This window comes from Anguilla rostrata, chromosome 5, assembly GCF_018555375.3.
Source record: "Anguilla rostrata isolate EN2019 chromosome 5, ASM1855537v3, whole genome shotgun sequence".
NCBI classification, from domain to species: domain Eukaryota; kingdom Metazoa; phylum Chordata; class Actinopteri; order Anguilliformes; family Anguillidae; genus Anguilla; species Anguilla rostrata.
In genome coordinates, this window is record NC_057937.1 from 64,493,593 (window position 1) to 64,511,500 (window position 17,908).

At 42.0% G+C, this 17,908-nt stretch overlaps 1 protein-coding gene across 1 annotated transcript in view; it reads left to right on the forward strand.

Moving 5' to 3' along the window:
* LOC135256198 (ankyrin-2-like) overlaps positions 1–17,908 on the forward strand; it is an 84,617-nt gene that overhangs the window by 60,750 nt on the left and 5,959 nt on the right. The window contains exons 42-48 of the mRNA XM_064338041.1: positions 1,837–6,600; positions 7,036–7,113; positions 7,340–7,471; positions 8,055–8,183; positions 8,917–9,121; positions 9,506–9,578; positions 12,931–16,449. Coding sequence (XP_064194111.1) covers positions 1,837–6,600; positions 7,036–7,113; positions 7,340–7,471; positions 8,055–8,183; positions 8,917–9,121; positions 9,506–9,578; positions 12,931–16,449 — 8,900 coding nt within the window. The remainder of the gene's footprint in view (positions 1–1,836; positions 6,601–7,035; positions 7,114–7,339; positions 7,472–8,054; positions 8,184–8,916; positions 9,122–9,505; positions 9,579–12,930; positions 16,450–17,908) is intronic.

The following is a 17,908-nucleotide window of genomic DNA, read 5'->3' on the forward strand; positions in this document are numbered from 1 at the left end:
GTAAATCATAGAAAGACATGATGCGTCACAAAAACTATCACTACTAACTAATGCTTACATTACAGTGTGAAATATCCTCATTATAAAATACCACTAACCTATTTAAAGCCACTCAATTTCAAAAATAATGTATATAACCGAAATATTTTGAGCAGTAATACTTATATAATTGATTTATTGTCTCTGTCTCTATCTGCTTCTGTCTTACACCAGAAAACGATGTCAGCTAGGTGTATCAGCAAACATATGGATTAGCTATGCCCAGAAGTCCTCAATAATAATAGTATTTTCCAAGAAATTACTAAAAATCGTTGACAACATTTCGTTAGGTGCAGCGTCTTTTACTGCTACCACAGAGTGCGTAAGTGAGTGTGATAACAACATTTTTGATTACGCTGACCAATAAAATGCTATTCCTAAAGCAAAATTAGACACATTATACATCGTTAGAAAGCTTATACTTTCACCTACTGAATAAATGGATTGTCAGTCAAGCCAGACTGTACTAAAAAGGGCGACAATGCCGTAATCAACACGTGTGGTATTACGCACAGCTATTTTGGAAGGTACCCAGGCATCACAAATGCACGTATTTCACAAACGAATTGTCCAAGACAATATGACCACACAGTCTCTTCTTTCTTCTTCTTCATCTTACAACGGCTGCATTCGTGCCACCCACCAAAATTAAAAACGCAAAAAAAAAAAAAAACGTGAAAGGCCCTCGATCTAGAGCTGTTTGTCTGTTCTGGGCTACCCACGGTGGCGGCGCAACATGCCGGCCACCGTGGAAGCGGACCTACTCCCTATGTAGATATAAAGGGCTCATTCTAAGGTAATGAAAACACAACGATTCTTATTTTCATGGGATTATACACTAATTAAAACATACTTATGAATATTATTTTACATTCCGCTAGATGCCACTAAATTCTACGCACGGCACATTTTAATCTGTCTGAAATTGTACAGATTGCATTTTGAATGCGTTTGAGTGTCTTTGCATTAATACCCACCCTGACTCGTTCCTCATGTGAAGCATACATGATATTTTGTTTTTGCATGGAAATAACTTGACTTACACTGTGTGTGACTGTGTCAGAGTGCAAGTGTTTTGGATTTTGCAAAACACTGCTCTTTGGAATGCATTCATTCACTCACTAGATTGGCAGTGGTTATTTTCATTTTTTATTGTAGTTATTCCCTTTATTTTGCTTTATGTACATGGGGGTCTGCTGGAGGCAGCATAGGCTTTAGAACTGTCCTTTTTTGTCAGGAGCTTGAAAAATTTTTTATTTCTAATGATATTTTACTGTTAAATTCTTTGAAATTTGCTTTGAAGTCCCAAACTGACAGTTTATTGTCACCGTTTTATTTTGAAATACTACCTTATTCTGTAGATAGAAACTTTTATTATTTTACAATCTTGAGATGCCTTGTCTGTTTTTATGTATGACCTTGTTTCTCCTTGTGTAAAATTTGTGGTGCGTTTTTCATTAATTTGCTTTGGATTGCTTCTTGCTTTGGTATTTGTCCTGTGTGCAGAAGTTAAACATACTGAGTGCAAAAGCAAGTTATTTCCTGCTGAAATCATTCCCCTGTCTGTCATTCTATTTATTTTGTTTCTGCTGACATTGTGCCATCCAAAGCAAAGACCCCTAGAGAAAGACTCCCAGTTTGACCTCCCACCCTCCTGTTTGTAATCTTAATTCTTTCCTCATTACCTTTTAAATCAAATAGATTATACTGTTCTAATCCTGTTCACATTCTCCCAACCTCTTTTCCATTGGCATCTTGATTTTCCTTTTTTCTGAATGAATGTTTTCTAAATGGAAGATGAGAGTATGCAGCCCCTTCCCCAGCCAACTGCCTTACCTGGGCCAGACCTACTGTCTGAAGTGTCTGAGTTGAAACAGGACCTGATCAAAATGACAGTCATCCTGGCCTCAGAGCAAAAAGAGGTGCCATGCCCCACTGTTGGAGAGGCCCGGCAGCAGAGCCAGACAGGGGATGAGCCGGGGGAGCCTCTGCAGATTGTGGGAAAAGTCAAAGAAGATCTGGAAAAGGTTGATGAGATTCTGAGGGGAGGTTCATGTATGAGTATGGGGTCAGAAGATGCATCAGGACATGAGGAGGAAGGATGGGTCTTCCTCAGTGATGCAGAAATTGGAGAAGCCAAAAAAACAGCACTGTTTGAGATTCAGGAACCCCTCATGCAAGAAGTGAGAATAAACAAGGGGTCTGCCAGACCACAAATGGGCAAGGACATGAAAGGCATGGTCACACACCTGAGTGAAGACCTCCAACAGTACTTCACACAGCTGCCTGAGGCACACCGCCAGCTCCCAGAGGATGTGGTTGAGGAGAGGTTTGAAGAGGTCATTGTGAGCAGGGGGAAACAAGAAATCAAGTATACCAGTGGTGGAATCAGGAAGCCAGCTCGGAGGAAACTGAAAGAGAGGAGAGGCACTGATGAGCCTCACACACCTGGCTCTGAGTCAGATTTTCACAGGTTCAGCTCAGAGGAGTCTCTTCAGGGAGAAACCACTCTGAATTCTCCTCCAGTCAGGAGCCCTTTTGCACCTTCCCCAGGGGTTGAAGAGACCCCCATCGGCTCCATAAAGGACAAAGTGAAAGCACTTCAACAGAAAGTTGAAGAGGAGGAGAAAGGATGGAAGCAGAAGCATTCGCAGGTGAATGTGGAAAGCAGCTCCTCTTATATCACTGAGCAGCAAGCTCTTCCTAAATCCCCCAGGTCTCCCAGATCTCAGACTGAGAGGCTGGAAGAGACAATGTCTGTTCGAGAACTAATGAAAACATTCCAAACAGGGCAGGACCCTTCAAAGTGTAAGTCTGGGCTGTTTGAGCACAAAGCCATTACCACCACCACCACGGAAACAGAGCTCTTGAGCATAGCACATACAACTGAGCCAATAGATACCATGACAACTCTTCATTCACAGAGAGATGATTCTTTACTGGATGCTGGACATTTAGATGAATCGCAGATCAGTCCAGATTGTATGTGTTCAGAGGACATCAGTGCCCTCATCAGAGCTGAACCAGAGGTCAACACTGAGTCCCAGCTATTCAGAAAAACAGGAGATGGTGAGGATAAAGACTCAACAACTGCTAATGAAGCCCCTGCCACTCAGTGTGACTTGGACTCTTCTGCAGCCAGAGGAGGAGCCAGCCGGGCTGACAAAGTTCAGGATGGATGTGTGGATATCAGGCAAGAGGGTGCCACAGACCCACTGAGCTTCAGCCTGGGTCAGCAAACCCCTAAGACCAGCAATGTTTTGAAAAATACAGGAGCTACTCATGATGGCAGCCTGTTTTTGGTAACATGTTCCACTGCTACAGGGTCAGAACAAGGCACCTGTCATGATCCAGCTACCTTAGATCTGCCTTTGGGACAGCAGGACCTACAGGCCCTCAGCCCCTCTGCTGAAAACCCTACGATAATTAGCCAGATGGACTCTCTGGAGGGCAGTCCCATTGTAGAAGACTCCTCTCACAGATCTCCAGACTCTATTGAGCCAAGCCCAACTAAGGAATCCCCTTGCCATGACTCATTAGAAAACAGCCCTGTTGATCAGGGTACAAAACCAAGCTTTACTGCGGTGGCAGAGCATACCATACCTGCTGGTCGGTTATTATCCAATAAACCAGACAGCACGCTGGACCCAGTGGGCACTAGACTGCTTAGAGACCCAGAAGGCAGTGCTGTTGATGATGATAGTTATGAACAGACCTCCCAAATTGAAAGTTCAGGCAAGACTCCTCTTTCACCTGATACCCCAAGTTCTGAGGAAGTGAGTTATGAAGTCACTCCAAAAACACCAGATCCACAAGCCCAGCCAGGATTCAGGAAACCAACTGTAATTCCTGAGGATGTTGAGGAGGAAGAAGATGATGCAGGAAGCAATGACCCTCAAAGGCAGTTCACACCGGAGGAGGAGATGTTCAAAATGGCTGCAAAAATTAAAACCTTTGATGAAATGGAACAAGATGCTAAAAGCAAATGGGAAAGTAGAAATGATGTAAAAACAGCAGACACCAATTCTGCTCCTGAGTCTGGAGAGGATAGGAGAGCAGTCTCAAAAGGCAGGAGCTCCTCGGAAAGTGACCCAGATATTAAAGACGAGGTTGACATTACTGATAAAGAGTACAGAGGAGAGAAAGAAGAATACCTGAAAGAAATCACAAAAGGTAAATTAGCTGATAGGGAAGAAAAGGCCTGGGATTCATGTACTGCTATGGAGAGCCAAGCAGAGAGCAGTGTGGTGCGTAAAATCACAGATAATCACAGAATACATTCCAAGACAATGGGCCAACATGAAGATTCCTTTGAAGACCTAAATGTTTCTTTCACTAGTTTGGAACAAACACAGCACAGATCAGAAATGCCCCTTTCTGTCTGTCTGGAAAACAAGGGTGAGGGACCTCTTAAAATGCAATCTATGGCAATTGTTGAAAATTCAGATTCATTGCAAGGCCTGGTTCCCTGGAGCACTGTGCAAGAGGATGATGATGCCTTTGAACTTGACCGACAGTCACAGGGAATGAGTCCTAATAGAACCCCAATGGAAGAGGCAACAATGGGAGGTCAGAACCCCTTCTTATTCCAGGAGGGGAAACTTTTTGAGATGACCAGAAGTGGTGCCATCGACATGACAAAGAGAAGCTTTGAAGATGAAGGCCAAGGCTTTGCCTTCTTTCAGATTGGAAAATGCCTCACAGAGGAGGCTCGAGAAGATCCTGTGGGATATGAGGCTTCTGAAGCAGATGCTATTCTATCACCTCAACAGACATTGATTTCATCAGATCCACTGATTAATGCAGCAGAAGTTTTGGCTGCAACAGAGGTACAACTTGAGCATGTTGATACTTCCGACTGGAGCCTCACAGAGACTAAAGTGGGTTCTCCAGATTCCACTGTAACACTTGTGAACACGGCTTTTTCAATGGTCACTAGATCCATCTATCCAGAACAGTCCTCAGACTCCTCACCAGAGGAGCAACTCTCTGTTGTCGAACTACCTTCACCTGCAGGGAAATCTCCACCCACACCTGCCGAGAAACCTGCAGAAGAATTACCTCTCTCACCTGGAAGGGAATCTGCCCCCACATGTGTAGAAGAGTTACCTCCCACACATTCTGAGGATTCTGTCCGCACATGTGTAGAAGAGTTACCTCCCATAGCTGCTGAAGAATCTGCTCCCATACCCCCCACACGTTCTGAGGAAACTGCCCCAGACTTTTGTGGTGGGGAATCAGAAATCCCATTAGAGCTGGCTTCCCCTATTGTGACTCACACTGACTTGCCTTCATCATCTGCATCTGTCACCCCTCATCTGCAGATCCAAACTGGAAAGGACATCAAAACCACCTCTAAAATATCTTTCAAAGCTTCTTCAGTCAAATCTCAGGCTGGTTACAGCTCAGTGAGGCGTGCTGTGTCTCTCAAGGTCCAGACAGGCACATCATCCACTAAACAGGGAAAGAGGAGCAAATCTGAGGCTGACACTTCTTTTCTCAAACCTGATGCATCTTCATTTAAACATCAAACATTTACTGGCTCACCAGCAAAATATGGAGAATTCCCAAAAGCCCAAAGGGGGAAGTTACCCACAAAGCAAGAAAAGAGGACTAAAACTGAGACTGATGCTGCTTTACTCAAATCACAACCTGGTCCTGACCAAGTGGTGAAGCGGGCAGAATCTCTCAAAGTCCAAAAAGAAAAGTTACCCACTAAACAGGAAAAGAGAACCAAGTCAGAGACTGACACTGCTTTGCTCAAATCCCAGCCTGGTTCTGAGCAAGTGGTGAAGCGGGCAGAATCTCTCAAAGTCCAAAAAGGAAAGTTACCCACTAAACAGGAAAAGAGAACCAAATCCGAGAGTGATACTTCTTTGTTGATGACCCAGCCTAGTTCTGATCCAAAGCTAAAACAAATAGATTCCTTTAAAGTCCAAAAAGGAAAATTTCCTATAAAGCAAGAAAAGAGGACAAAATCTGATTCTGACCCGATAATAAAACGGGCAGAATTACCCAAGGTCCATGGAGGTCTGTCACCTATCAAACAGGGAAAGAGGAGCAAATCTGAGACTGACACATGTTCCCAAGGAGCTACCACATCCAAAAGGGCCCTTAAAACCAGCTTTTGTGAGGGAGATGGTCGGAAGCACTTTAAGAAAGAAGACCCAGCTACAAAAACCACAGTCCACTCTAAATTGTCCATTAAGGACAAACCTGGACAGACTCTTCACTGTTCTGGGACAATAAAAGAAAACAAAGAACAACAGATCTTTGAAACATATGTCGAAAATTCATTTGAATCAGTCCAAGAAATAAGTCATGAAGTTGTGAAGACTGTTGAAGAAACAATTCAGGAAGACAGTGTGCAGGTGACCCCAGTTGTTGGTGACAGCAATACCTTTAATGTCGTTGACGGGATAGAGAATGTAACTCTTGTCAAGGTGCCACTGTCCTGTGTTCCTGAAACCCTTGTTGGAACGAGACCCCAATGGGATGACCCATGTGTGGAGACTCCCACGCAGCAGGTCCCAGATGAAGCCACCAAAACCCAACGTGAAGGTAGTACATCATGTCCAGTCAGCTTCCTTCTCTATCTCTTTCTCTTTCTCTCTGTTGTGACAGATTTATGTTCTTCTTCCAGCCACAGTTTTTGTGACGGCTGCAGTGTTGTCTTATTTTGTGTCGTCTTTTTCTGTACTGTCTTGTCTATTTTCCTGTTGTGTTCTTGAGAATCTCAAGATTGATGCCTTGGAGAGCTTTGGTTCAAATATATATTTTAAGAATGTGGTGGATCAAAAGTATATGTAAGAGTAGCTGCATGTAGGGTTAAGGCAGGTCATCTGAGATAATTCTCCCTGTTTGCATGCACTGAACAGTTAGCATCCTAATACAACATTGCATTTCCTCTGATGGTTCAACTGTTCAACAAGTGCAGTGCTGTTCTAATGGGATCCTACCATTGTATGATGCTGTTTGATGTGATGCTGTTTGCAGTAGACCCAGAGGAGGTCATAGAAAGGAAGGAGCAGAGGCTGTCCATCATTGGTGATCACCTTGGTTTCAGTTGGACTGGTGAGTCCGGGCATTTTGGAGATCCAGATTGCTTGATATAGTCATTACAGGCTAGCCAATCAGGCCATAGTAGTAATGTAATAGTAGTAATAGTGATTGTTCATTCCAAAAGTCAATAATGAAATGTTAATTGCACAAAGTGGTGTTGTCTCAATATTTTTAGATTTTTCAGAATCAAACTGATTCAAATACTTATTTTTGTGAAATGTGTATATTTCGACTGCAGAGTTGGCCCAGGAGCTTGAGTTTAGCAGAGACTGCATCCAACAGATTCGAGCTGATAATCCCACCTCCCTGCAGGACCAGAGTCATGCCCTATTGAAATTGTGGGTGGAGAGAGAAAAGGAAAACTCCACAGGTTTGTCTCTTTCATTTATGCACAACAGGACACGCATGCATGCAGACACACACATGCATGTGTGAATGGACATGCACATAAAATGTTCTTGTAATTTGTTCATACACCTGTTCCTTTACAGTCCTGTTCATTTAAAAAACTGCCTATTTACACAGCTGGTAGTTTACATACCAATTTACCAATTTTGGCCAATTTACCCAATTGCTCATTTACACAACTGATTATTTTCACAGCTACCCATATTACACAACTGCCCTGTTACAATACTACCCATTTATACACCTGCCCGTTAACAAAACTACCTTTTAACGCAATTGCTCATTAATATACTTTTCCATTTACACAAGTCTCACTTACGATTAATCATTTGTACAGCAGATCAGCTTCCACTTTACAGTTTGCTTAAAAAATCTTCACAAAATCACTATAGACATATACTGTATACTTAAATGTCTAATGCACATATAATTACTGTAAAGTTTTGAAACATTAGAAAAGTTAAATAGTAGCTGTTGTGGGATTTTTTTTGACAAGATCACAAATTAATAATGTGAACTGTTATCTGTTCAACACTTTCAAACAGAAAAAAGTCTTGTTAAGGCACTCACAGCAATAAACCGTGTGGACATTGTGCATCTGATGGAAATGAGAATGGTGGAGCCCTGGGCCTGTGGAGTCGTGGAAAAGGTCACATCCCCAGATCAGAGTGAGGGTATGGTGAAAACACCTTTATATAAAATTCACTGACTCTATAGATTTCAGCCGATCACTGACTTTTAAAAGAATCCATTTTCCCCAATGTTCAGAAAAAATTTCTTTAGTATTTACAAATCATTTTACTTAGAAAAGGCCAGTGGCTTTACATTCCTGTAAAATTAAGGTCTTAGTGTGTGCCTCAGCCACTCTTTAGCTGGTCCTGGTCTCATATCCTATCTGTTCATATGTACATGCATATACATCTGCGCATATGTGCGTGTGCATGTGTGTGCGTGTGTGTGCGTGGGTGAATGTGCTTACACGTGTGTATATGTGTTTGCACATGCTTGTGTGCATGCTTGTGTGTGTGTGTGTGTGTGTCTATGGGTGTCTATGGGGCGACATAGCTCAGGAGGTAAGACCGATTGTCTGGCAGTCGGAGAGTTGCCGGTTCAAAACCCCGTCCTGGGCATGTCGAAGTGTCCTTGAGCAAGACACCTAACCCCTAACTGCTCTGGCGAATGAGAGGCATCAATTGTAAAGCGCTTTGGATAAAAGCGCTATATAAATGCAGTCCATTTACCAGTCCATGTTAATGCTTGCATGTGAATGTGCTTGCACGTGTGTCTGTGCGTGTGTTTGTGTGTGTGCATGTATGTGTGTGTTTGTGAGTGTGTTTGTGTGTGTGTGTGTGTGTGTGTGTTTCTGTGAGTGTGTTTGTTTATGTGTGTGTGTGTGTGTGGTTGTAGGGTTCTCAGTGCTTCAGGAAGATATGGACAGCAGTCCCAGACTGGTGCAGCATGTGACCTCACACAGACCACCCCCAGCGGCATCTGAGGAGGACCTATCTATGTCCTCACTTCCTGAAACCACCTCCAAAATGGACCTCACAGGAGAACATGGCCACATGGTGAAAGTACAGACTGACCTGCAGAGAGAGATGGAAATGCCAGAGTACGTCATACAGTCAAACTTATTTTTGTAGAAATGGCAACAGTGCATTAATGTAAATGAGTATATGAGTGCTTATTGTACACATACTAGTGTGGATATGGTGCTTAGTCTACACTCAGGCTAGTGTGGATATGGTGCTGAGTGTACACTCATGCTAGTGTGGATATGGTGCTTATTGTACACTCATACTAGTGTGGATATAGCGCTGAGCGTACACTCATACTAGTGTGGATATAGCACTTAGTGTACACTCATGCTAATTTCGATATGGTGCTTAGTGTGCACTCATACTAAAGTGGATATGGTGCTTATAGTACACTCATGCTAGTGTGGATAGCTAAAGGTAAAGATGGCAAGTACCTGGTTCCTTTGTTTGCATTGCAGTGGATTGGGTGTGGCTGAAGCCGCGAGTGAGGAAGTCAGCATGGAACCTAGAGAAATGAGCACCTGCCAACAGGTAAGTCCCCTGTATTCAGTACATACAGTCCACAGGCATCCAATCGGCAACCACTGGAAAGCAATGAAATGCAAACCCCCTAACTGACTGAACCCTCCCATACCATGGGTGACTCCAACTATGCGTCGCTCTATGTAACTGCTGACCACAGTCAGCAATGGCACATTCTGGATTTGATTTGAGACTTTGCAGCTCATCTTTGCACCTCAGCATGGTGCCTTATCTGGATGCGCCTCCAGCAGCTCCAGAGCTGGAGTGTTTAAGTGATTGTATGAGTCTGATGCCTCTGATTCAGAGCAGGAGTCAATTGAGGGTGAACATCTGTTAACTGAATCCCCAAGGATAAATGTGAACAATTAAAGCAAACAGCTTACATTATAAATGTATTGACTGATTAATTGTAGGTGAATATAGGCCAACTTCACCTGACTCAGATGGTCCTCGGTACACAGCACCATTGCTTACATCTTTTGTTTCATCAGGGAATATTTTATTATATCATTATCAACATCGTCACCTAAAGCAGTAGTGACTGTGAAAGAGGAGAGATCTCCATCGCTCAAACTTTTTTCTGGTGGGCAGTATTCACCAGATTTAGTACCAGTAGACAGTCGCAGCTACAGAGTTCTTTGAAATATTAATGACTGTTAATAAGACCCACGGCGAGGCCGCTTTTAGCCACTATGGCCCCAGCCCGTGGAACGGCTTGCCGGAGGACCTGAGGGTGGCAGAGAGTGTGGATATCTTTAAAAGAAAACTTAAAACACACCTTTTTAGCCTGGCTTTTATCTAGTGTGTGTTGATTTCGACTTGCAATTTTACTGTTATTTCTTATTTTATTATTAGTTTTATTATACTATATTTTCTTTATTCACTTTCATGTTTTTTATTTAAACTTATGTTCTTTTTAACTTACTCTTATTTCCACTTTTTATGTTCAGCACTTGGAGTTGCATTTGATGTATGACTTGTGCTATATAAATAAAGTTTAATTGATTGATTGAATAAATCCAACCATATTAAACGTTTTTACAGCTTACAGTATTGTCACCTCAGTTTTCTGTTTTAAGGCAGGATAAAAATCACCTTCATCTGAAAGTCTGGTCAGACTATAAATATTCCGATTTAACTGCTCCAAAATCAGTCACTTCAGAAAGTGAATGCCAACCACCTTCACCCATTATGATCCCTATGTATAGACCAGACACACCTCTATCTGAAAGTCCCACAGCAACTGAGTGTGAGGCATTGGGGGTAATCACACAGCCTTCCTACATGAGTACAGGCATATAGACTGATTTCTGTTCAGCAGAACCTGATTTTGTGTTTCAATAAAATGTGTAAACTGTTTACTATTTCTACAATATTTGCACTTTTAACAAGGAAATTTAATTCATATTTAAAATGAGTATTGTTTCACAGGATGTTTTTCACATGATGTGTGGTCCAATAAGGTAACAGGATGACTGCATTTATGTTCTGTTTGCATACATCACGAAGAAAGGAAACTGCAAAAACAGATATTAAATTTTAATTTGCTATTACGTTACATTTTTGTTTGCATAGTAGTAGAACCTGAGACAATATTCTCCATTACAGACCAGCCCCTAGAACTCAATGTCTGTGGACCAAATATACTTTATCTTAATCTGGCACATTGATTAGGTGGTGACTAGGTGCATTAACTGTCTTAACGGCTACTTGTATTTTTTCCATAGATTGCGTTGTTGCCGTTCTCGTTATGCCGTTGTTCCCTGCACTTGGACCGGTACTTCTCTCTAGGGGTTTCGTCATACTTGTTCCTGGTTATGGTTATACACTTTGTTGTACGTCGCTCTGGATAAGAGCGTCTGCCAAATGCCTGTAATGTAATGTAATGATTACATGTCCCAGATTTGGGCACATGATTTCTCAGCTAATGGATGTTACAGGATATTACAAAATCTAGTCTGAAACATCAAAGATGTTTTCAGTGATTGAGTTCTGCCATACTGACGTATCCTTGCTAACTGGGCTAGCTACCTTCCCCAATATCTCACTATCTTATTAGATAGCTGGCCAGACTAACTAGCTGTTTAACTAGCTACCTGACCATGCATAGCAAAAAACAACTTTGCCAAAAGTGATCAAGTTATATCAGATATGCTTGACTTTTCTTTGGATATATGCAGTATTTATTCTATGCTTGTTTGAACATGCTCATTCAAGCCAAGACATATTAACTTGACTATTGGCTAGCTGTTGAAAAATTTATCATGGTGTTCTCTGCTTATAAGAATAACATTTTATTTTCTGATTTACATTACATTACATTACATTATAGGCATTTAGCAGACGCTCTTATCCAGAGCGACTTACACAACTTTTTTACATAGCACTTTACATTGTATCCATTTATACAGCTGGATATATACTGAAGCAATGCAGGTTAAGTACCTTGCTCAAGGGTACAACGGCAGTGTCCTTACCCGGGATTCGAACCTGCGACCTTTCGGTTACAAGCGCAGTTCCTTACCCACTGTGCCACACTCCGTCCCTGATTTGTAATGTCACCTACACTCCCAAGATTTGTGAATCCAACTTTAAGCTATTTCTGGTATCAGCAGGCTCCCTGCCAAATAAGGGTGCTTCTATACAGTTGAGGGAATATTTCTTTCTCAGGTTGATGGCGAAGAGCTAAAGGCGTACAACTGAAATTTAATGGGTGAAAGCATGCTTGCCTCACTGCATGGTCTGCCACCAGAGGCATTGTTTCAACATCAAATTTATATCCAATTTATCTTGTGCCATAAATGGGTCATATATTTCATTTTGACATGATATTTGTACCATGATATACCTTAAACAAGGTAATCTTTTGTCATTTTAATCTCTTGGAAATTTTACCACTGCCTCTTAATCATTCCTGTAGAAAATGTTACTGCTGTTGAAAACATTTCAAAAATATTTGGAATATTTATAACTAAGTAACATTAGCCTTTTTAAATGTGTTGTAAAATGTATCCAAATAGATTTATTACCTAAGCTACTTTGTGTGGTTGATGCACTGTGCACAATTCTTAGCCAGAGTTTGATTGAACTATATGAGTAGAGAACCTTAATAATAATTGCAGTGGTAAATGCATTACACATGTCTGTTATGATGTCATTGCATTGTTAAACACATTGTACCATATGTCCATTTTGATGTTGTTTCCATGATAAATGCATTTCATCTATCAGTGTATGAATTCCAATCCAAAATATGAAGTTTGTTTTATATTAGATTGTTTGAAGTATAAATATAGCACTGTAAATTGTTGCAGATGAGGATTTTTCATAATTTCCATTTTATTCTCATAATTCCATTCAGGTCCCATCCCATTTCAACATGGAAAAGAGATCAGTTTCCACAGAATTTGAGTACACTCTTGAGACAAGTCCATGTTCATCTAATTTTGATATAATTGCTTTTCAAACACAGCTGTCATCAACTCTGATAAGTGAAACATCTCAGCATTCTGAGAGCCAAGCAGAGAATTCAGAATCGAATCCAACAGACTTTAGGTTTAATCAGAATCCCTCTGAAGTAAACTCAAGTTCTTCAGGGTACAGTGGGATTTCACCGGAATTTGCCACATCACCTCCTAAATGTGGTCCAACGTCCAGTCTATGTGAAGCCAGTCAAGAGTCAGCCAATGTCTTTACCCACAATTCAACTAAAACAGTCATTAAGGATACCCTGGAGTCAGCTGAATCAATTGTTGAGGATATGCTAGAATCGCTTGAATCAATCCCTAAAGATATGCTGGAACCAGTTTCATCAGAAAATCTGGAATTACCTAAGCCAGCCAAGAAGGGTACCCTGGAACTGCCTGAATCCATACCTAAGGATAGGCTGGAACCATCTGATGAATCCGTCCCTAAGGATAGGTCGGAATCACCTGAACCAGCTTCTAAGGATACCCTGGAATCACTGGAATCAGTCACTAAGGATACTCTGGAATCACCAGAATCAGTCACTAAGGATACCCTGGAATCTCCTGAATCAGTCCCTAATGATTGGCTGAAATCACCTGAACCAGCTTCTATGGATACGCTGGATTTAACTGAAAGAGTTGTTAAGAATACCCTGGAGTCACCTGTGTCAATCGTTGAGGATACCCTGGAATCACCTGAAACACTTACTAATGATAGGCTGGAATCACTTGAATCTGTATCTAAAGATAGGTTGGAATTGCCTGATCCAGGCTCTATGGATACACTAGAATCACCTGAAACATTGACTAAAGATGCCCTGGAATCACCTGAATCAGTCCTAAATGTTAGCTTGGAATCACCTGAACCAGCTTTTAAGGATACCCTGGAATCACCTGAATCAGTTCCTAAGGATATGTGGGAATCATCTGAACCAGTTTCTATTCATACCCCGGAATCACCTGAACCAGTCACTAAGGATACCCTGGACTCTCCTGAATCAGTCCCTAAGGATTGGTTGAAATCACCTGATCCAGCCTCCATGGACACACTAGAATTGCCTGAATCATTAGCTAAGGATGCCCTGGAATCACCTGAATCAACTACTAAATATACCCTGGAGTCACCTGAATCAGTCCTAAATGTTAGCTTGGAATCACCTGAACCAGCTTTTAAGGATACCCTGGAATCACCTGAATCAGTTCCTAAGGATATGTGGGAATCACCTGAACCAGTTTCTATTCATACCCCGGAATCACCTGAACCAGTCACTAAGGATACCCTGGACTCTCCTGAATCAGTCCCTAAGGATTGGTTGAAATCACCTGATCCAGCCTCCATGGACACACTAGAATTGCCTGAATCATTAGCTAAGGATGCCCTGGAATCACCTGAATCAACTACTAAATATACCCTGGAGTCACCTGAATCAGTCTTAAATAATAGTTTGGAATCACCTGAACCAGCTTCTAAGGATAGGGTGGAATCACCTGAATCAGTCCCTAAGGATATGCGGGAATCACCTGAATCAGTTTCTATACATACCCTGGAATCACCGGAACCAGTCCTTGAGAATTGGCTGGAATCACCTGAACCAGTCACGAAGGATACCCTGGAATCTCCTGAATCAGTCCCTGAGAATTGGCTGGAATCACCTGAACAAGCCACTACGGATACCCTGGAATCTCCTGAACCAGCTTCTATGGATACCCTGGATTTAACTGAAACAGTCGCTAAGAATACCCTGGAGTCACCTGAATCAATCGTTGAGGATACCCTGGAATCACCTGAAATTTTTACTGGGCTGAAAACACCTGAATCGCTCCCTAAGGATAGGCCAGAATCTCCTGAATCAGTCCCAAAGGATAGGCTGGAATCACCTGCACTAATTTCTGTGCATACCCTGGAATCACCTGAACCAGTCACTAAGGATACCCTGGAATCACCTGAAACACTTACTAATGATAGGCCGGAATCACCTGGATCAGTCACTAAGGATACCCTAATATGTCCTGAATCAGTCTCTAAGGATACACTAGAATTATCTGAACCAACTTCTATGGATACACTGGAATCACCTGAAAAAGGTACTAAGGATGCCTTGAAGTCACCTGAATCAATAATTGAGGATGCCCTGGAATCACCTGAATCAGTCATTAAGGATATGTTGGAATCACCTGAGCCAGCTTCCATGCATATGCTTGAATTACCTGAATCATTCACTAAGGATACCCTGGAATCACCTGAATCAGAATCAGAAGCATTATCATGTATTTTTCATGAGACATTAGAAAGAGATGTACTAACTGAATTTATTCAATCTCCCTTGGAACCCTCACAGCCAGACTCTGTGCTTTTAGGAGCAGTCTCCCAAGGTGGTGAGGAGTCACTGGACATAGAAAAATTACCAATAATTAAAAAAACATCCTATGAGTCAACTGAAAGCATAACTGGATTTCATCAGTTAACCACTGAAGTAGCTCTTTGTGAAAATCACCACCAGATCTTATCTGAGCCTACAAAAACACTGGTGGAAACCAGCTCAGTTTCACCCCAGTCCATTCAGGAGTCTTCCTCTGAGTTTTTTCGCCTTGACATATCTGCCGCAACAGTAACTGAACTTAACGGGGTTCAACTCCAGAATGCCCCAAAACTGAGCTCAGCTATCATAGAATCCCCCCTGTCATCTACAGCTGATGGGGGCAGAGTTCAGACTGACGTTGCTCCAATGTTCCAGGCAACCACTTCAATGATTGTACTTGGATTTGATGAATCACCAGATTCATCTGCTGAATCTCCAGATTCAACAAAAACTATCCTGGAACTAGCTCATGAATCATTCAAGGAGTCTTGCAAAGAAAGAGAAGAGTTTACTGTTGGCACTGATCTCCTCACAAGTGCACCTGAAGCTACAGAATGGGAGAGGGAAGTTGTGTATTCTGCCTGGGTAGCAACAGAAGAACCATGTCTGCATTTGAGTGGGACATCTGAGCACACTCCTGTGGCTGTTAGACATAAACCTGCCCTTCAGGAAATGGTTCAGCTCTATGAGGACTCAGACCAAGAACACTTTGATTGTAGACAGGGCTTTTCTGAACCCGAGACAGGCAAAATGAAACAAGGTGTGACTGGTGTAATTCCACATGCTGAACACCAGGAAGGACTCAACACTGGGGCCACCCCTCTTACCACAAACAGCTCCCTTCACAGGTATTTATTTCCCTCTGGGAGTGAAGAATATGAGGACATGCCCATTGATCACCGGTCTGACAAATTCTGGGGTCACCAGGAAGAAGTGTGTCTCTGGGCTGAGCAGGAAGAGGAAGTTGTGCCTCCCTGTAGTTCAGGCGCTCAGTCTGTAGGGATACCTCCAGTGAAGATCCCGGTTATTGGGGAGGATGATTCACTGGAGAGGGTAAGAGTTCGAGCATGACTCCACCCCCTACCAGTTACTCCTGCCTCCTCTTCCTGCTTCTGCACAAGCTTGCAATACACTGAATAAGAATGTGCTATGACTCTGGGGCAAATAGGGGACTCCTTGTAGTACATTTGCAATACACCTATGCAGTGCTGTTTAGCTATTTCACAGAGACACATTAACCCATACAGATGACCTGGTCCTACAAACCCACACTTCACACAAAGCCGTAGGCAAATGACCAGTGTAACTCAGCTGATTAGTCTATTCTTGTCATCACTAGCTCAATATACAAGTCAAATTTTGGTTCAATATGCATGGTTTTTTTCTTGCTGATTTTAGCCTCTAGTTGTGCTACTGAGTGTATTCTACCTGCATTACTGCAGATTATATTGTACTGAACCACCTTTTCGCTTAATTTCATTGTCATCATCATCATCGTTTTCATAATATTTAGTATCAGCATTTTTCATTTCTTAGTTTTTTCATAACTGTTCAAAGTTTTGGAGTAACTGTTCAGGGTATTGATACTGATGACAGGTTGGATTCCCTGCTAGGATACTACTCTTGAGCAATGTACTTAACCTGCATTGCTTCAGTATATATCCATCTGTATAATTGGATACAAGGTGAATGCTGCTAAATGCCTGTAATGTAATGTAATTCTCTGAAGGAAACGGTGTAAACGTTATCCTCAGTGCTTCTGTGCTGCATTACATTACATTTATTTGGCAGACACTTTTATCCAAAATTACATACAAAAAGTGCATTTCATGGCCATGGACAACTACAAAACACAGGTTCAAAAAGATACAATACTTACTTTGTACAGCTATGTCTAGCCGAGAATGCAGTTCAGTTCACACACTGAACACTATTCTGACCTAACCTCTGCAAAACCAACTAGGCAGAAGAACAAGCTACAGTATTAGGACAAATACAAATTACACAAAGGGCTGGGATGGGTGGAACATGTAATGAGTGTCATGAAAAGGGGGGGGGGGGGTGGATTTAGAATGAAATATACAGAGTGGTGGTAGTTAGTCCAGGTATAGTCTGAAGAGATGAGTCTTCAGACCACGGCGGAAGATGGGTAGTGAGGGAACGGTTCGAAGATTAGGTGCTGACCACCAGGGTGGTCCAGAGGAGAGGGTGTAATGCTGGTATTGGGTGGGATGGGGCTCATGCAGGCACTGATTTTCCCTGCCTGGAGTGTGAATTGTTTTTCCCTTGCCTGAAAGGCTGCAAGTTCATAACTGGCTAGCTTTGGTTTAATTAGTGAATGTGCTGTGCCTGCCTCTCCCATTTTTTGTTTTAAACTTAAGCTGCTGGACTTGACCTTGTTTCATTTTTTAATTTTTTAACTTAGTTGGTGTGGATAATTGCAAATTTAACTATAAGACATTAACATTAGGATTAGCTGTTTGACAATGCTAATGAAACTATGGTGATATGA